This window comes from Oncorhynchus gorbuscha, linkage group LG18 (assembly GCF_021184085.1).
Source record: "Oncorhynchus gorbuscha isolate QuinsamMale2020 ecotype Even-year linkage group LG18, OgorEven_v1.0, whole genome shotgun sequence".
NCBI lineage: Eukaryota > Metazoa > Chordata > Actinopteri > Salmoniformes > Salmonidae > Oncorhynchus > Oncorhynchus gorbuscha.
Genome location: NC_060190.1, coordinates 58,928,798 through 58,946,534, shown reverse-complemented (window position 1 = coordinate 58,946,534; position 17,737 = coordinate 58,928,798). Strand labels below are relative to the sequence as shown.

Below are 17,737 nucleotides of genomic sequence, written 5' to 3'. Positions count from 1 at the left end.
TTTTGTGGAGAGAATGACCCATGGATGACCATTGTGTTGATTTGGTGTGCTGTCTGTATATGACCTTGCCAGGGAGAGTACCGGGCCTCCATGGCAGATGAGTGGCTGCGTGGATTTAAAGAGCAGGGGGTGCCCCACACAGAGGAGCCCAACCTCATCAGCACTCTAGGGGACAAGGTCAAGATCCGCTCCTGGCAGGTCAGAACCCCTCACAACACTACTAGCACAGATAGAACATAATATCCTATATCAGACTGACCTGGGGTATCAAATAATATAGCAATGTAAAATAATCCCAATATCCTATTGTGTGCGTGTGTGTGTATAGATCACAGGGCTGCCTAAGGATACCCTGTCGGTGGAAAATGGTGTGATAACACAGTACTCTCAGCGCTGGGCTCTTTTCATTGACCCACAGGGACAGGCCAACAAGTGGGTCAAAAACATGGTGAGAATGTTCAGTGATTCCTGTGTACTGGTCTGATTCCAAACATAGTCCACAGAGGGAGCCATAGAGCTAATATTCTCATTATCCACAACCATTACTGCACAGCTTTAGATAGTATCTTTAGAAAATAGAGAGAACCAAAATGTCCTGCTTTACATTGTGTAAGTAAATGTGTTTTTTTTAGCATCTGATTGTAATGAGACACCTGTATTTAAAAGGGGATATGGTCATATTTCCTATGTATATGCAGAAGTTGTTGGTTAGACATGATGGTTGAACCCTACTTCCTTCTTCCTCTCAGGAGCGTGACAATGGATTGGACGTGATGAAGCTGAGTGACCGGGACTTCCTGCGTAGTCTGGAAAATGCCATCCGCTTCGGGAAGCCTTGCTTACTGGAGAACATCGGAGAGGAACTAGACCCTGCTCTAGAACCCGTCCTACTGCGACAGGTCCTTACCTAGGGCACATAGCACGTCAATACGACACTCAGTCAACACACAATAAAGTCAACTCATTGCAGTTGTTGCTTGTTGTCGCCCTCAGACGTTCAAGCAGCAGGGCAGCACAGTTCTGAAGCTGGGAGACGCTGTCATTCCCTACCACGATGACTTCAAAATGTACATCACCACCAAGCTACCCAACCCACACTACTCCCCTGAGATCTCCACGAAGGTTACCCTCATCAACTTCACCCTGTCCCCCAGGTATTGTGCTCACCCACCTTCACTTAGACACTGGCCCCTACTCCCTGGCCGGTTGACCTCTGACCCTGACTGTGTGTGTGTGTGTGTGTGTGTGTGTGTGTGTGTGTGTGTGTGTGTGTGTGTGTGTGTGTGTGTGTGTGTGTGTGTGTGTGTGTGTGTGTGTGTGTGTGTGTGTGTGTGTGTGTGTGTGTGTGTGTGTGTGTGTGTGTGTGTGTGTGTAGTGGTCTGGAGGACCAGCTGCTGGGTCGGGTGGTGGCTGAGGAGAGGCCTGACCTGGAGGAGGCTAAGAACCAGCTGATAGTGAGTAATGCTCGTATGAAGCAGGAGCTGAAGGAGATAGAAGACCAGATCCTTTTCCGCCTCAGCTCCTCAGAGGGAAATCCTGTGGACGATGAGGAACTCATACGGGTGCTGGGAGCCTCCAAGATCAAGGCCGGAGAGATCCAGGTCAGACATGGGGAGCAGTGTAACCACCACACTTCAACTTGACCCCTTTGGATTTCCCAAAATAAGGCTTTTACATGTTATTTCCAAGTGTATTTTTAACTCTGCCCCTTTGCGAAGAACATACTGTTACTGTTCAATCAACTGTTGAGTCGTTGATGTGGCACTATGACCATACAAAGGCTAATGTCATTGTCAGGCCAAAGTGATGGTGGCTGAGGAGACAGAGCGGGACATTGATGCCACTCGTCTGGAGTACGTCCCTGTGGCTGTGCGTACTCAGATCCTCTTCTTCTGCGTATCGGACCTTTCCAACGTGGACCCCATGTACCAGTACTCCCTGGAGTGGTTTTTGGGCATCTTCATGTCGGGCATTGCCAACTCCGAGAGGGCAGGTAAAGAGAATTCACACACATACACATACACATACACATACACACACACACACACACACATACACATACACATACACATACACATACTGTATTTGTACACATTTTAGGACAACCCTTTCACAACTGAATGCTTAACTGCTATCACAGCAATGTAAAAATCGTGGCCAAACACTTTTCTGTAGCATGTATCATTAAGCAACAAAGGTAGCATGAATATATCCAACCCCCTTAACAAACTCTTTTCCCATTGTGTTGTCCCTGTGTGTCCCTCCCAGACACGGTGGAGCAGAGGATCATCAGCATCAATGAGTTCTTCACCTTCAGCCTGTACAGCAATGTGTGCCGCTCTCTGTTTGAGAAGCACAAGCTCATGTTTGCCTTCCTGCTGTGCGCTCGCATCATGATGAATGAGAACAAGATCGATATGGTAGGAGGAACTGGTGGTGTTTAGTGTTTGGTCTGTATTGTTGTTTTTTAAAGTGTATCTGTGCTCATACTCTGTTTGTGTTCCACCTGCCAGTCTGAGTGGCGGTACCTGCTGGCGGGGGGCATGCCCCAGCAGCAGCTGTCCAACCCTGCAGTGAGGTGGCTGTCTGAGCGTGCCTGGCAAGACATCTTGGGCCTCAGCGCTTTGCCCACCTTCAACAGCCTGGCAGACAGCTTCCCCAAACACATGAAGGCCTTCAAGAGGATATTTGACAGCAGCGAGCCAAACAGGTCTTCACACACACAAATACTTTCTTCCAGATTCACAGAGAGGTGCTGTATACACACACAAACACAGAAGATACATTTTTTATAAGCACAGCTAGGGTTGTCCTGATACCCCTATCGCAATACCACAATTCTTAATTTTCCATGTCAAAAAAGAAAACATCAAGCAAACTGAACTTTATGGTCCTATGTAAACTATTGTGTACTATAGCCAAGAAATGTAGTCCGCTTCATGTTTTGTTCACTTGCCATGATACTTCTGATTATCATGCCACTGATATTGTGCCTGCCAACTCTTCACTCTTAGAAAAAGGGTTCCAAAAGGGTTCTTCGTTTGGCTGTCCCCATAGGAGAACCCTTTTTGGTTCCATGTAGAACCATATTTTGAAAGGAGTTCTAGATTGAACCCAAAAGGGTTCTACCTGGAACCATATAGGGTTCTTCAAAGGGTCATCCTATGGGGGCAGCTTAAGAACACTTTTAGGTTCTAGATAGCACCTTTTTTTCTAAGAGTGTAGACACAACACATGCTAGTTTGCAGTGTGTCAATAGATACTGCAAATTACGCCTACTCTGACTGCTGACTGGTGTCTGTGGATGTGTGCGTGTGTGTCTAGGGAGCCAGTCCCAGGGGAATGGAATACCCAACTGGACTCTTTCCAGAAGCTGTTGATATTGCGCTGCCTGAGAGCTGACCGCATGACTCACGGCCTGCAGGACTTTGTTGCTGCTCATCTGGGCCAGCGCTTTATAGAGCCACAGGTGCTGCACTTTTGCCTTTCTGGGTAGTGAAGACATCCTAAGTTGCATTTACCTCCGTGCCACTGTCAATGCCATCTTTGGTATATGTTGTTTTGCCTTGTATCCAACTCAGTGTAAACTCTTTACCACCAGGTTTATTCTAAAGACATTTGGCTTAAATATTTACAATATAAACTCAGAGTTTTTCCCAATGTAGGTCACCTCATTGTTTATTTTATGTTTCTCATACCTCGTTCTGTACTGTCTCTCTCTCCTTCCTCCCTACCTCCCCCTTCCTTCCATCCCTCCCTCCTTCCTTCCATTTCTCCCTCAGGCATCAGATCTGTCTGTTGTATTTAAGGAGTCGTCCCCCTCCACGCCGCTCATCTTCGTCCTATCTCCCGGAACCGACCCTGCCGCTGACCTCTACAAGTTTGCTGATGTCATGAAGTTCTCCAAGAAGATGAGTGCCATCTCCCTGGGCCAGGGGCAGGTCAGTAGGGCCTGGGGAATGCCTGGGAAAACTCACTCCTCCCACCCACGGGACATCCCACTGGAAATTAGTCCTCCCAATGAGGTCACTCTCATTTGTCATGCTAAGAAAAGCTTAGTCTCCCCACCTCAGTGATAATTACCAGTCTATTTCTATCCAGAGGACTAGGACTCTGTGTCCTGTATGTATCCCCTTCTAAAGACGTGCTACATTCACCATCACTATGAGTGCAAGCCAGTCTGAGAAAAAATTGAGACAGACAGAATTAAGCCCAGGCTCAAAGTCATGATGTTGGAACCTAAGCCCTGTGAAATCTACAGTATTGGTATCATCTTGAGACCTCTGTGCAACTGGTTCTGTGTGTTGTGGTTGTGTGTCAGGGTCCCTGGGCTGAGGCAATGATGCACAGTGCCATGGAGAGGGGCAAGTGGGTCTTCTTCCAGAATTGTCACCTGGCACCCAGCTGGATGCCCTCCATGGAGAGACTCATTGAGAACATTGACCCAGATAAGGTGGGCTTACCTAGAAGAATACATATCCACACAAACACACAACTTAAGCTATACAGTAAAGCGAGATGTAGAAACCTTTGTCACTCTTAAACCTGCCAACACCCTATTCACTCCTCTTTAGGTACACCGGGATTTCCGTCTGTGGCTCACCAGCCTGCCCAGCAACAAGTTCCCCGTGTCTATTCTGCAGAATGGCTCTAAGATGACCATCGAGCCTCCCAGAGGCATCAAGGCCAACCTGTTGAAGACCTACCTAAGCCTGAATGATGACTTCATCACTACCTGCACCAGGGTCTGGCTTCTCTCACTCCCATACTATACTGTGTAATTCAAGTGGAAAACTACATACCCAGACCGCTCGTCTAACGTTGTCCCCTGTTCCTCCTCTCCTCCAGGCTGCAGAGCTTAAGTCCCTGCTCCTGTCTCTGTGTCTGTTCCACGGTAATGCCATTGAGCGCAGAAAGTTCGGCCCACTGGGGTTCAACATCCCATATGAGTTCACTGACGGTGACCTCCGCATCTGTATCAGCCAGCTCAAGATGTTCCTGGATGAGTACCAGGACATCCCCTACAAGGTGGGGAAGACTCTCTCTCTCTCTCTTTCTCTCTCTCCTAGCTTCCTTCTCTTTTAGCTTTTCCTTTAGTATTTCTCTTTTCATCTCCCCTCTCCTTTATCTTTTATCTCCTCTAATTTCCTACCCTTTTATCTCCTCATCTCCTACCCTTTTATCTCTGGTCCCATTCTTTTAGCTATTCTCCACTGTCCAGTATTCCTGTCTACAGTCCTAAAACGTATCTCTCTTCTCTCCCTGTAAAGCTTCACACGTCCTTGTCCCCTGTCTGATGCACTGCAAATATTCCAAATTGATTTCTATTGTCATTGAAATGTAATTCTTGTTACAGATATTTTAACTATCAGCTGAAACAAATACTTCTAGCAAGATTATGCATTTTTTTATGTTTCAGTGTGTCCTTTTTCTGGTGCGTGTATGTGCCTGTGTTCTGTAAGTGATTGATTATGCCGTTGTTCTCTACTCTATCTGTCCAGGTTCTGAAGTACACTGCAGGGGAGATCAACTATGGTGGTCGTGTGACCGATGACTGGGACCGCCGCTGCATCCTCAATGTGTTGGAGGACTTCTACTGTCCTGCTGTGCTCGGTGCCGACTACGCCTACTCCGCCTCCGGAGTCTACAGGCAGATCGACACTGAGCTCGACATCAAGGTCAGAGAAGGAGACGGTTAGTTTGGTCTGATTAAGCATGAATAAACACTGGTTAATTCCCAACCATCAACCACTAATATGCGTTTTGCTTGTCTCTCAGGGCTACCTGGCGTACATCCGTGGCCTGCCCATCAATGACACACCTGAGATCTTTGGTCTCCATGACAATGCTAACATCAGCTTTGCCCAGAACGAAGCTTTTGCCCTGCTGGGAGCCGTGGTGCAGCTCCAGCCTAAAGCAGCAGCCAGCGGGGGCAAGGCCAGAGAAGAGGTACTGTGTGTACTGTGTGTGTCCTCTCCTGTGTCTACTCTCGCTGAAACTCTGTTTTGTCCTATCTGGTGTCATGTCAGCAGCTAGTCTTACTTATATTTGTTGCTTAAACAACTCTTACTCTAGCCTCCTTAGCTGTTAGACTTGTTAACGAAAGCTCATAGGTAATACTCAAGGTACCATTCTGTTGACATGCTAACATACAATGCCTTCAGAAAGTATTCACACCCCTTGACTTTTCCCAAATGTTGTTGTGTTACAGCCTGAGCTTAAAATAGATTACATTGAGATGTTGTGTCACTGTTCTACACACCCATAATGTCAAGCTGGAATTATGTTTTTAGACATGTATAAAAAAAAATACATCTGAAATGTTCATGAGTCAATAAGTATTCAACCCCCTTTTTATGGCAAGCCTAAATAACTTCAGGAGTAAAAATGTGGTTAACAAGTCACATAATAAGTTACATGAACTCACTCTGTGTGCAATATTAGTGTTTAGCATGATGTCTGAATGATTCCCTGATCTCTGTTACCCACACATACAATTTATCTGTCAGGTCCCTTAGTCGAGCAGTGAATTTAAAACACAGATTCAACCACAATGACCAGGTAGGTTTCCCAATGCCTCGCCAAGAAGGGCACCTATTGGTAGATTGGTTAAAAAACAACAGACATTAAATATCCCTTTGAGCATGGTGAAGTTATTAATTATACTTTGGATGGGGTATCAATACACCCAGTCACTACAAAGATGCAGGCTTCCTTCCTAACTCAGTAGTCGGAGAGGAAGGAAACCGCTCAGGGATTTCACCATAAGGCCAATGATGACGTTAAAGCAGTTACAGAGTTTAATGGTTGTGATAGGAGAAAACTGAGGATGGATCAACAACATTTGAGTTATTCCACAATACTAACCTAAATGACAGAGTGAAAAGAAGTAAGCCTGTACACAATGCAAATATTCCAAAACATCATTCTGTTTGCAATAAGGCAGTAAATTAAAACTGCAAAACAAATGGCAAAGAAATTAACTTTATGTCCTGAATACAAAGCGTTTTGTATGGGCAAATCCAACACAACACATCACAGTAACAGTTTTCATATTTTCAAGCATGGTGGTGGCTGTATCATGTTATGGGTATGCTTGTCCCATCAGCAAGGACTGGGGATTTTTTTTTTATAAAAAGAAACTGAATAGAGCTAAGCAAAATCCTAGAGGGAAACCTGGTCCAGCCTGCTTTCCAACGGACACAGGGAGACAAATGTACCTTTCAGCAGGACAATAACCTAAAACACAACTATACACTGAATTTGCTTACCAAGATGACATTGAATATTCCTGAGTGTCCTAGTTACAGTTTTGACTTAAATCGGCTTGAAAATCTATGGCAAGACTTGAAAATGGCTGTCTAGCAATGATCAACAACCAACTTGAGGGAGCTTGAATAATTTTTTCAATAATAATAATATACAAATATTGTACAATCCAGGTGTGCAGAGCCCATAGAGACTTACCCAGAAAGACTTACCCAGAGATTGCTGCCAAAGGTGATTCTAAAATGTATTGACCCAGGGTGTGAATACTGTATGTAAATGCAATTTTTCTGTATTTTATATTCAATACATTTACAAAAATGTATAAAAACTTGTTTTCACTTTGTCATTATGGGGTATTGTGTGTAGATGGGTGAGGAAAAACAATACATTTCATCCATTTTGAATTCAGGCTTTAACGCAACAAAATGTGGAATAAGTCAAGGGGTATGAACCTGTACCTTCAGAAAGTGTGGTGGGGTTGTGTTGAGTGATTGTGTTGTATGTTTGAAGGATCATTTATCATCTGATCATTTATCACTCCAGTGTTAATCTGCAATATTGTAATTATTCGCCTACCTCCTCATGCCTTTTGCACACATTGTATATAGACTCCCCTTTTTTTCTCTGTGTTATTGACTTGTTAATTGTTTACTCCATGTGTAACTCTGTGTTGTCTGTTCACACTGCTATGCTTTATCTTGGCCAGGTCGCAGTTGCAAATGAGAACCTGTTCTCAACTAGCCTACCTGGTTAAATAAAGGTGAAATAAAAAATAAAAAGGAATTCAGGCTGGGCTGGTAATGGATCTTGTTTTTTTCCCTGTAGATTGTAGAGGAGATAGTGGCAGGCATTGTTGAGAAGGTCCCCCAGCCTATCAGTGTTCAGGAGGTGATGACTAAGTACCCAGTCCAGTATGAGGAGTCCATGAACACAGTCCTGATCCAGGAGGTCATCAGGTAACCTAGTCCTGTCAAAAACCACTGCTGAAGTCCCTAACATTCTGTCTAGTGCCATATCTGTTTCTCCCACCATTAACTTCAAGACAGTTCCAGTTACCATCACAATATTCTGTTTCAGAGAGCTCTTCTATAGTCAACATTCTCCTGAGTATCTCTTTCTTTCTCCTATCCCTCTCCACCCAACCTTCTCTCTCAGGTATAACCGGTTGTTAGTGGTCATATCCCAGAGCCTCAGTGATATTGTGAAGGCTCTGAAGGGCTTAGTGGTGATGTCATCAGAACTGGAGCTTATGGCCAACAGCCTATTCATCAACAAAGTCCCTGACATGTGGCAGGCCAAGGTATTTACAGGAACATATACATGAACATATTTAGAGTTACATTATTGTAGTCCTCTATGCTGAGGGACCTGAGTTAATATAAGTTTGAACCTAGTATCTAGGTGTGTGGCAATAATAAACTATGTAAGCAGGCAGCATGTGAAAATTAGTGTGTGGACTGGGTTGGGTCTAACCTAGTAGATAATATATCCCTAAAGAATATAGTTTACCCACTAAGAAATATAATATGCACACACAGTATTGAAACACACAACAATTAGATACCCCTTGAACTATGCAAAATAATGATCACAAACAACCGATGGTTATGAATTATTATTAAAAGGAAAACATGTCAATTCAGTTTCAATAAACAAAGCAAGTTGAAAACATGGTATACACCAACAGTTATCAACCCCTTTTGAATCACTAAATCAATCACAGCTACTGTATATACACACTCATCTAATTAGCACAGACCTGGTACCAGGGTTTAGTTTAACACCTCAGAGCGCTCATAGATAATTTAAATGGGGATCCCCTTCAACACAATAAAAGAAACACGAAAAAATGCAAAGTCACGAATAGACTCACAAATCGTTCTAGTCTTTACTGGCGCGTGAGATAGGCACAGCGCGCAAATGGAAACCACTAGTCAACGAACCTGTGGCTATCCCAAATAGATGCGATCAAGGAGTCAATGGAAGATTGGCACACATTCCACAAATCTGATCTAAAAAAGTGAATAATCGTCAAATCCGTCATGATTTATGTATTGTAACAGGCCTACAATGTGCTTACTTAAGTCCGATTTGGCTGTTTTCGCTGTATGACATGTAGAAGTTGTCCCTTTTCAGATTTAAAAATAGTGACTGGTAAATGCTAACTCCCGTTTGTATAAGCTGGTTAGCATATTGGGGCGGCAGGGTAGCCTAGTGGTTAGAGCGTTGGACTAGTAACCGAAAGGTTGCAAGTTCGAATCCCCGAGCTGACAAGGTACAAATCTGTCGTTCTGCCCCTGAACAGGCAGTTAACCCATTGTTCCTAGGCTGTCATTGAAAATAAGAATTTGTTCTTAACTGACTTCCCTAGTAAAATAAAGGTTAAATTAAACATTTAAAAAACATATCTAGCTTCATCGTTGATGAAAGTCATGTTTAACTGTAATGCAGTTGATTGGTAACCATGACATGAACATGTGTTAGGGATGACATCTATACAAGCATTATACTCAGGTTTTTACCTCAACATATTGTGAAATACACATATAAACAATAGCCTAAATATAGACAAACTTTGCTGGGGGGCAATAGAGCCCCACAGTGCAGGTGTCATAATACCCATAAAACCTAGCAGTCAAATAAGGAAATGGTTACAATCCTTTTTCCACCATTCAGTTTTCCCATAGGGAATTTTATAAACACTTAAAGTAAGGGCTGTGTTTGGTGTACACTTATCCTGGCGTGACGTTTTTTAATAACCATGTAAATCTCTTGGACAATAAGACTTTTATTAATATATTCGGCTCTATTAACTCTCAGATTCAAAAATGCTAATTAGCATCAAAGTAGACATCATGCAAGACTACAAATCCCTGCAAGCTCCTGCACATCATATCTAGCAGACACCTTTGCTAACAGTTATTGTGTCAATTTAAAACTTGCACAAGATAGTTCACAGAATTATCCATTTAAAGAAATGTAGGCAATTTATTCATTCCTAAATGTAGCTAACATTAGGTAGTTCATCCAGAGATTCTTACCTTTGCCTCGATTTGGCGGTCTTGTCCAGATCATCGTGACATTTGGAGTTCTTTGATAGCCACATTAGTAGCTAATTAGCATTTCATTTTTAAGGGGTAAATACAAGCGAATATATTGATAAAAGTCAGCTTGTCGTAGAAATACTTACACGGTTATCAAAATGTCATGCCAGGGTAAGCCTACACGAAACACAGCCCTTATTTTAAGTGTTTCTAAAAACCCCTATGGGAAAAACTTATGGTGGAAAAATTATTGGAACCATTTCCTTGTTTGACCGCTAGATTTAATGGGTATTATGACTCATACTGTGGTACTCTATGAGGAGATTCAGAATCTTTCCCCCATGGCTGTTTCCCCCAGCCCTTTCCATGGTAATTCCATTGTTTTGGTCAAGTTCGATTGACCTCTTTACCGCATCTATGAAACACACTGAAATCATTCTACACTTTTCCTTTTGTGAAAACCCCCACGGGGCCAATCATTAAGTATTCCCTCTGTCTCTCCCTGTCTTCCACCAGGCCTACCCCTCTTTGAAACCCCTGGCCTCCTGGGTGTCTGACCTGCTCCAGAGGATCAAGTTCTTACATGGCTGGATCTCTGACGGTGTCCCACCTGTTTTCTGGATCAGTGGCTTCTTCTTCCCCCAGGCTTTCCTCACAGGAACACTGCAGAACTTTGCCCGCCGCTCCGTGGTCTCCATAGATACCATTGGCTTTGACTTCAGGGTGAGATAGCAGCACACTCTCATTCCCTTCCTCTCTTCCCTCCTCCCCAAATGTGAATGTATTTCATATTGGAGGTTACATTTATAGTGAGCAATTTACCCTGTTGGAAAATGGATTACTTGTTTTGATTGGGTATTACTTGGCCGATTTCTCCGTTGGAAGTTTTTGATGACATCCTTAAACTTAATGACATCTGTGCCTTCTCCTTTATGTCCCATCCCAGGTGATGAGGGAGTCTGCCTCTGCGCTGAAGGAGAGGCCTGAGATGGGTTGCTACATCCACGGCTTGTTCCTGGAGGGGGCGCGCTGGGACGCCAAGGTAGGCCTGCTCACTGAGTCCCGGCCCAAAGAGCTCTACACTGAGATGGCTGTCATCTGGATGGTTCCTGAGCCCAACCGCAAACCACCCACTTCAGGAGTTTACATCTGCCCCATCTACAAGACCCTCACACGTGCCGGTCAGTGCCTGAGCAATACAACAGGCCAATACTGCACCTACTATATACTCTCATGTACAAGGATCTGGCTCCAACAGTGTTTGTGTGTGTGTGCTGGTGTTTGATTGCATATCCTTATATTAGTGTGTCTGTCTGTGTAATAGTGTATTAGCCTGTGTGCTTCTTTTAGGTGGTTTATTACATGCCCAAAATAGACCCGGTGTCTAATAACGAAATGCTTCATACTGTAGCTATGTATTTTCCATCGTCAGCTTCCAGGGACTATTACAGTTTGTTGACAGATGAGATCACCATGATTTACCTTAATCAGCATAAAAGGGAGTAAAGTAGTTTGAGTCTGGTCCTGACTGCAGCTCCGTGTTTTCTCTATAGGAACTCTGTCTACGACAGGTCACTCTACTAACTACGTGATCGCTGTGGAGCTGCCCACACACACCACCCAGAGATACTGGATCAAACAGGGAGTGGCCCTCATCTGTGCACTGGACTACTAAACATAATCAACACACACACACACACACAGTTTCCCTTTCGCTTACTACATACACAACAAAAACATCAAAATCAAACAAACTGGACTTTCCTGGCAGGATGCACATTTTTACTGAGGGGGAATGTTTGTATGTTTCTACAGTGCCTTCAGAAAGTATTCATACCCCTTGACTTATTCCACATTTTGTTGTGTTACTGCCTGAATTCAAAATGTATTAAATTTACATTTTGTCTCACCCATCTACACACAATACCCCATAACGACAAAGGGAAAACATGTTTTTAGACGTTTTTGAAAATGTATTGAAAATTAAATACAGATATCTCAGTTACACAAGTATTCACACCCCTGAGTCAATACTTTGTAGAAGCATTTTTGGCAGCGATTACAGCTATGTCTTTCTGGGTAAGTCTCTTAAGAGCCTTTCACACTGGGATAGTGCAACATTTGCCCATTATTTTTTTCAACGTTCTTCAAGCTCTGTCAAATTGTTGTTGATCATTGCTAAAACAACCATTTTCAGGTCTTTTCATAGATTTTGAAGTAGATTTAAATCAAAACTGTAAGTCAGCCACTCAGAAACATTCACTGTCTTCTGAGTGAGCAACTCCAGTGTAGATTTGTCCTTGTGATTTAGGTTATTGATCTGCTGAATGGTGAATTCATCTCCCGTTGTCTGGTGGAAAGCAGACTGAGGCTGGTTGTCCTCTAGGATTTTGCCTGTGCTTAGCCATTCCATTTCTTTTTTATCCTGTAAAACTCCCCAGTCCTTAATGATTACAAGCATACCCTTAACATGATGCAGATACCATTATGCTTGAAAATATAGAGAGTGTTACTCAATAATGTGTTGTATTGGATTTGCCCCAAAGTTAATTGCTTTGACACATTTTTTGCATTATTAATGCCTTGTTGCAAACCGGATGCATGTTTTGGAATATTTTTATTCTGTACAGGCTTCCTTCTTTGCACTCTTTCAATTAGGTTAGTATTGTGGAGGACCTACAATGTTGTTGATCCATCCTCAGTTTTCTCCTTTCACAGCCATTAAACTCTGTAACTGTTTTAAAGGCACCATTGGCCTCATGGTGAAATCCCTGAGCGGTTTCCTTCCTCTCTGGCAACTGGGTTAGGAAGGAAGCCTGTATCTTTGTATTGACTGGGTGTATTGATACGCCTTCCAAAGTGTAATTCATAACTTTACTAGGCTGAAAGGGATATTCAATGCCTGCATATTTTTTACCCATCTATCAATAGGTGCCCTTCTTCGCGAGGCATTGGAAAACCTCCCTGGTCTTTGTGGTTGAATCTGTGTTTTAAATTCACTGCTCAACTTTTAAGGACCTTACAGATAATTGTATATGTGGGGTACAGAGATTAGGTAGTCATTCATAAATAATTTTAAACACTATTATTGCAGACAGAGTGAGTCCATGCAACTTATTATGTGACTTTTTAAGCACCTTTTTATTCCTGAATTTATTTAGGCTTACCATAACAAAGTCGTTGAATATTTATTGACTCAAGACATTTAAGCTTTTAATTTTAAATTAATTAGTAAATATGTCAAAAAACATAATTATACTATGACATTATGGGGTATTGTGTGTAAACCAATGACACAAAAAAATCTACATTGAATTAATTTTAAATTCAGGCTGTAACACAAATGTGGAAAAAGTCAGCAAGTGTGAATTCTTTCTGAAGGCATTGTACATTGCCAACCGCAGTGAAGTTTATTTTAGTTGTGCTATTTTGGAAGAGGAGAGCAATAAAGCAGTTTCCTCCACTATAATCCGATAATATTTAAACTGATGAACCAGTAAGGCACACCGTTTATTCAATGCACTTTAAGACTGTATGCAAAGTTTAGTTCAGTCTATATTTAGTCTCTGCAATAAATTATATACTCTCAAGATGTCAGAATAAGCTATACCGTCATACTATTTATGTTGGATTATGTGTTTAAAATGACTGCCAGAATGACAGTTTAGCTAAGCAGGTGATGTGGCCTGCTTCAGTTTTCAAGGATGTCCATCCCTCTTTACCCCCACCCTTCTCTCTATATATCTGTTTCTCTCTCCATCTATCTTGATCATCAGTTTTTTCCTTGCCACTCATTAATTGTTGCATTTGGGGAGGGTTTAAGCCTGGGTTATATTAAGCACTTTGTATTCAAGTCACTTACCTGGGATGTCCTTCAAAATGTTGACACACTTGTGCATGCTTGAAGGAGAGTTTGTTTAAAAGCAGATACATTTTAAAACACAAATTACCATCTACTCTGACAGATTGCAGTTAGTCTAGGGTATATATTTTTATTTATTTAATTCCATTCAATTCTACCCTGTCGGGCCTAGCTTTCCTATTACAGACTACTAGTTATTTGCCGACAAAATGTACTGCTCCTTTAAGAGGGAGCCTGTTGAGAAATAACTTGAGTAGATGGTAATGCTTACGCAAACTCCCCTCAGTCATTAGCCCATGTGACAAAAGGACGTTGGAAAGTTACGAGGCCAGTTTAACTGAAGGCATCTGACAAGAATGACAAATTTTCTACTCTAGCCTATTCAAATGTGGACATGTTTATTGTTTGTTTTTTTACCCTGCGGATATGCAGGATTATTGTATTGAACTTGAATTTAATGATTGGTTGAAGAAGATCAATAGGCTGCTGTTGTGTATATACCGTAAAGTATTTTCCATTTTATTTTAGAAAAGTTTTCGTACAAAACCTTTTTAATCGTGGGACTATTAACTCGTAGGCTATTGTATTTTCAATGTTTTAAACATCCCGAGGCACACAGGAACTGTCCAAGGGAAAGTGAACACCGAATGCGCGCCCTTAGCGGTGTCAAGGAGTCATTTCTGCTTAGGGTAAATTACGGGACATTCGCGTAATTTCACTTTCAAAGTCATATTAGCCTTTTGAGGTCAGTTTTTTTTTAAATCCTAGGTGACCACTCACAGACACATCTGTGTGACCATGCTACAAAATGGTAACGGTAAGGAGCAACCTTCTGAATCGCCGAAGGCTGAGCCAAAACTTGACACCACATCAGAACCTCAAACCGAACCAGACTGCACTGACAACGCGGCGCCGGCTGCACAGGAAGACACGAATTCCACGCAATTCCCTATGCCCGTTTTCCCAAAATTGGAGATAAAGCGTAACGCGGTGACAGACGAGTATAAGATCTCCAGTCAGGTCCTTGGGTTGGGGATCAATGGGAAGGTTCTGGAATGCACCAATAAGAAGACTGGGGAGAAGTGCGCACTGAAGGTAATACCACCTACCTGTGGAAATAGCCTGTTGCTCAGAGTTTTGAGTCCTGATGCCATTTGGTAATATTGGGATCTTGCATAATATATCCCTAGTCTTGATCAAATCATCTAGTAAAAATAACAACTTTGACCTTTTGAGTATATTTTTATCAGATTTCTCTCTGCCTCTTCAAACTAATGACATTCTACATACATCTTCTATTGAGGAAAAGCAAGGAAAGGCCATTATGGTGTAATAGCACAGCAATTAACGTGTGTTTGAGTGTGGTGTACCAGTATCCATGTGTGTGTGTAATGTATCTTCTACATATCTATGTTTTTTTTACGGTGTGCGTGTGCTGGCAGTGGCATATGACCCTTGCGTAGGGTATCCGTTCCGGTGCTGACTATGCACCTGGAAGATGGGCATGGGGGGAAATGCAATGTGCTGAGGCTCAGAACAAATGTGGTACTCTGGTTTTGATTTGCACATGTGTGCTTTGCATGTTACATACACTATTCTGGTTGAGAGGCAACAAACATGTGATCTGACCAAATAGAACCAACATCATTGGCATGATGCAAGATACTGTTATCCTGCTGAGCTAAACGCCTAGGTTTTGCCCCAGAGCTGGTGGAATTAAAGTTTTCTCATCTCATACCTCAAATCAAAGTTTATTGGTCATGTACACAGTTTAGCAGATGTTATAGCGGGTGCAATGGAAAGCTTATGTTACTAGCTCCTAACAATGCAGTAAAGTACACAAATAATATAAAAAAGGAAAAACTAAAAAATGATGAAACTAATTCAATTAACAAGCCAAGTAGCACTGTAGCAGTAATTCAAATGCAATCTATACAGTCATGTAAAGTACTTAAGTAACAATACTTGAACGTACAATATTTTTTACATCTTTATACTTTACTACATTCCTAAAGAAAATAATATACTTTTTCTGACACGCAAAAGTACTTGTTCCATTTTGAATGCTTAGAAGAACAGGAAATGTGTCAAATTCACACACTTATCAAGAGAACATCCCTGGTCATCCCTACTGCCTCTGATCTGGCAGACTCACTAAACACATGCTTTGTTTGTAAATCATGTGTGAGGGTTGGAGAATGCCCCTGGCTATCCATAAATAAAAAAATACAATGGTGCCTAGTTTGCTAAATACTTTTGCTTTTGAAACTTAAGTATATTTTAGCAATTACATTTACTTTTGATACTTAAGTATATTTAAAACCAAATACTTTTAGACTTTTACTTAATTAAGTAGATTTTACTGGATGACTTTCACTTTTCACTTCTATTAAGGTATCTTTACTTTTACTCACGTATGACAATTTTTCCACTACTGAATCTATACGTATATACACCACATGAATTTACACAAGATATACTAATAATGATATGTACAGTGGTAGGTAGCGTGAGCTATTTCAAGAATATGGTATATAAATAAATATGTGGTGTTTATAAACAGTGTACTGAAAATGCAATGTAGAGTCCTAGGAATATTAGGAACACATACACACGTGACACACACAGACGTTGTTCTGGTCAAGCAATGGAAAGCTGTCACTGCCAGTACAGGGCTACAGAGGGAGCGATTTACTGTCCACGGCGGTTCAGCCAGATCAGATTCCCCAAAACAGGGACACAGAGGCACACGCACACAGGACAAGAGGGGGGTGGGGTCAGGATAAAATGATTGGATAGAGTACAGAATCAGAGAACAGAGAGAGAGGAGAACAGAAGAGAGAAAGTCATTTTACAGGGGAGCAGAGTCTTATGTGTCGGAAATTGTCCTGAATTCAAGTCAATCTTGTCAATAACATTCAGTTTTTAGAGTTTTCAGAGTTTGAGACAAAATACTGCAGAGTGCAATTAGTCGGGAAAACACCATTTGTCAAGTGGATGCTGTGGATAATTAGTACTGAGCATGTTAAATTGGATTACTTTATATTGGCCTGCTGCCTGACATTGTCTGCTATAGTTGCCTATTGCAGGTAAGAAGTTGTGTTGTTATAGTCTGGCTGACACCTAACTCAAAGTCCTCCTGACTTCAGAGTCTGGAAAGGCTATTGTGATGTTGTCGGCGCGATCTGTTGATAATTAATGGGATGTCCCTTTTTACTGATTGGTTTTCTTCTGTGTCTCTCACTCACACCCACATGGACAACCACACACAGCCCCCTAAGCACCGTCCCCTTCCAATACAACGGTTGGATTTTCAAATCCAAACAACATAAAGTATTAACCTCCCAGGATTATTTATTTTTTATAGAGAACGAATCCAAGCTCAGCCCATTTCTGTGTGAATACTGCATTCACAACGGACTCCTGTCCAGACCAGTGTGTCACTGCTCCCCCTCTGCTGTGTACCATGTGAGTCGCATCATCCAGTCTAGTGTTGTTTAGCCATTTCATTGCAATCACAGCTGGGTGTCTCACCAGGTGCCTGATCACAGCAGTGTAGTTA

General features: G+C 42.1%; 2 protein-coding genes across 2 annotated transcripts in view; both read left to right on the top strand.

Annotated features, from left to right (window-relative positions):
• The window catches only part of dnah1 (dynein, axonemal, heavy chain 1), a 69,382-nt gene extending 57,138 nt beyond the window's left edge, over positions 1 to 12,244 (top strand). Inside the window, exons 58-77 of the mRNA XM_046312950.1 lie at positions 73 to 198; positions 329 to 448; positions 750 to 899; positions 994 to 1,154; positions 1,376 to 1,601; positions 1,798 to 1,993; positions 2,269 to 2,420; positions 2,514 to 2,710; positions 3,325 to 3,469; positions 3,783 to 3,941; positions 4,322 to 4,453; positions 4,575 to 4,745; positions 4,849 to 5,028; positions 5,502 to 5,678; positions 5,779 to 5,949; positions 8,095 to 8,225; positions 8,425 to 8,569; positions 10,830 to 11,036; positions 11,260 to 11,494; positions 11,867 to 12,244. Coding sequence (XP_046168906.1) covers positions 73 to 198; positions 329 to 448; positions 750 to 899; positions 994 to 1,154; positions 1,376 to 1,601; positions 1,798 to 1,993; positions 2,269 to 2,420; positions 2,514 to 2,710; positions 3,325 to 3,469; positions 3,783 to 3,941; positions 4,322 to 4,453; positions 4,575 to 4,745; positions 4,849 to 5,028; positions 5,502 to 5,678; positions 5,779 to 5,949; positions 8,095 to 8,225; positions 8,425 to 8,569; positions 10,830 to 11,036; positions 11,260 to 11,494; positions 11,867 to 11,988 — 3,303 coding nt within the window. The 3' untranslated portion in view covers positions 11,989 to 12,244. The remainder of the gene's footprint in view (positions 1 to 72; positions 199 to 328; positions 449 to 749; positions 900 to 993; positions 1,155 to 1,375; positions 1,602 to 1,797; positions 1,994 to 2,268; positions 2,421 to 2,513; positions 2,711 to 3,324; positions 3,470 to 3,782; positions 3,942 to 4,321; positions 4,454 to 4,574; positions 4,746 to 4,848; positions 5,029 to 5,501; positions 5,679 to 5,778; positions 5,950 to 8,094; positions 8,226 to 8,424; positions 8,570 to 10,829; positions 11,037 to 11,259; positions 11,495 to 11,866) is intronic.
• Positions 12,245 to 14,445: 2,201 nt separating this feature from the next.
• The window catches only part of LOC124003589 (MAP kinase-activated protein kinase 3-like), a 77,562-nt gene continuing 74,270 nt past the window's right edge, over positions 14,446 to 17,737 (top strand). Inside the window, exon 1 of the mRNA XM_046311958.1 lies at positions 14,446 to 15,270. Within this exon, the coding sequence (XP_046167914.1) occupies positions 14,974 to 15,270 (297 nt within the window). The 5' untranslated portion in view covers positions 14,446 to 14,973. The remainder of the gene's footprint in view (positions 15,271 to 17,737) is intronic.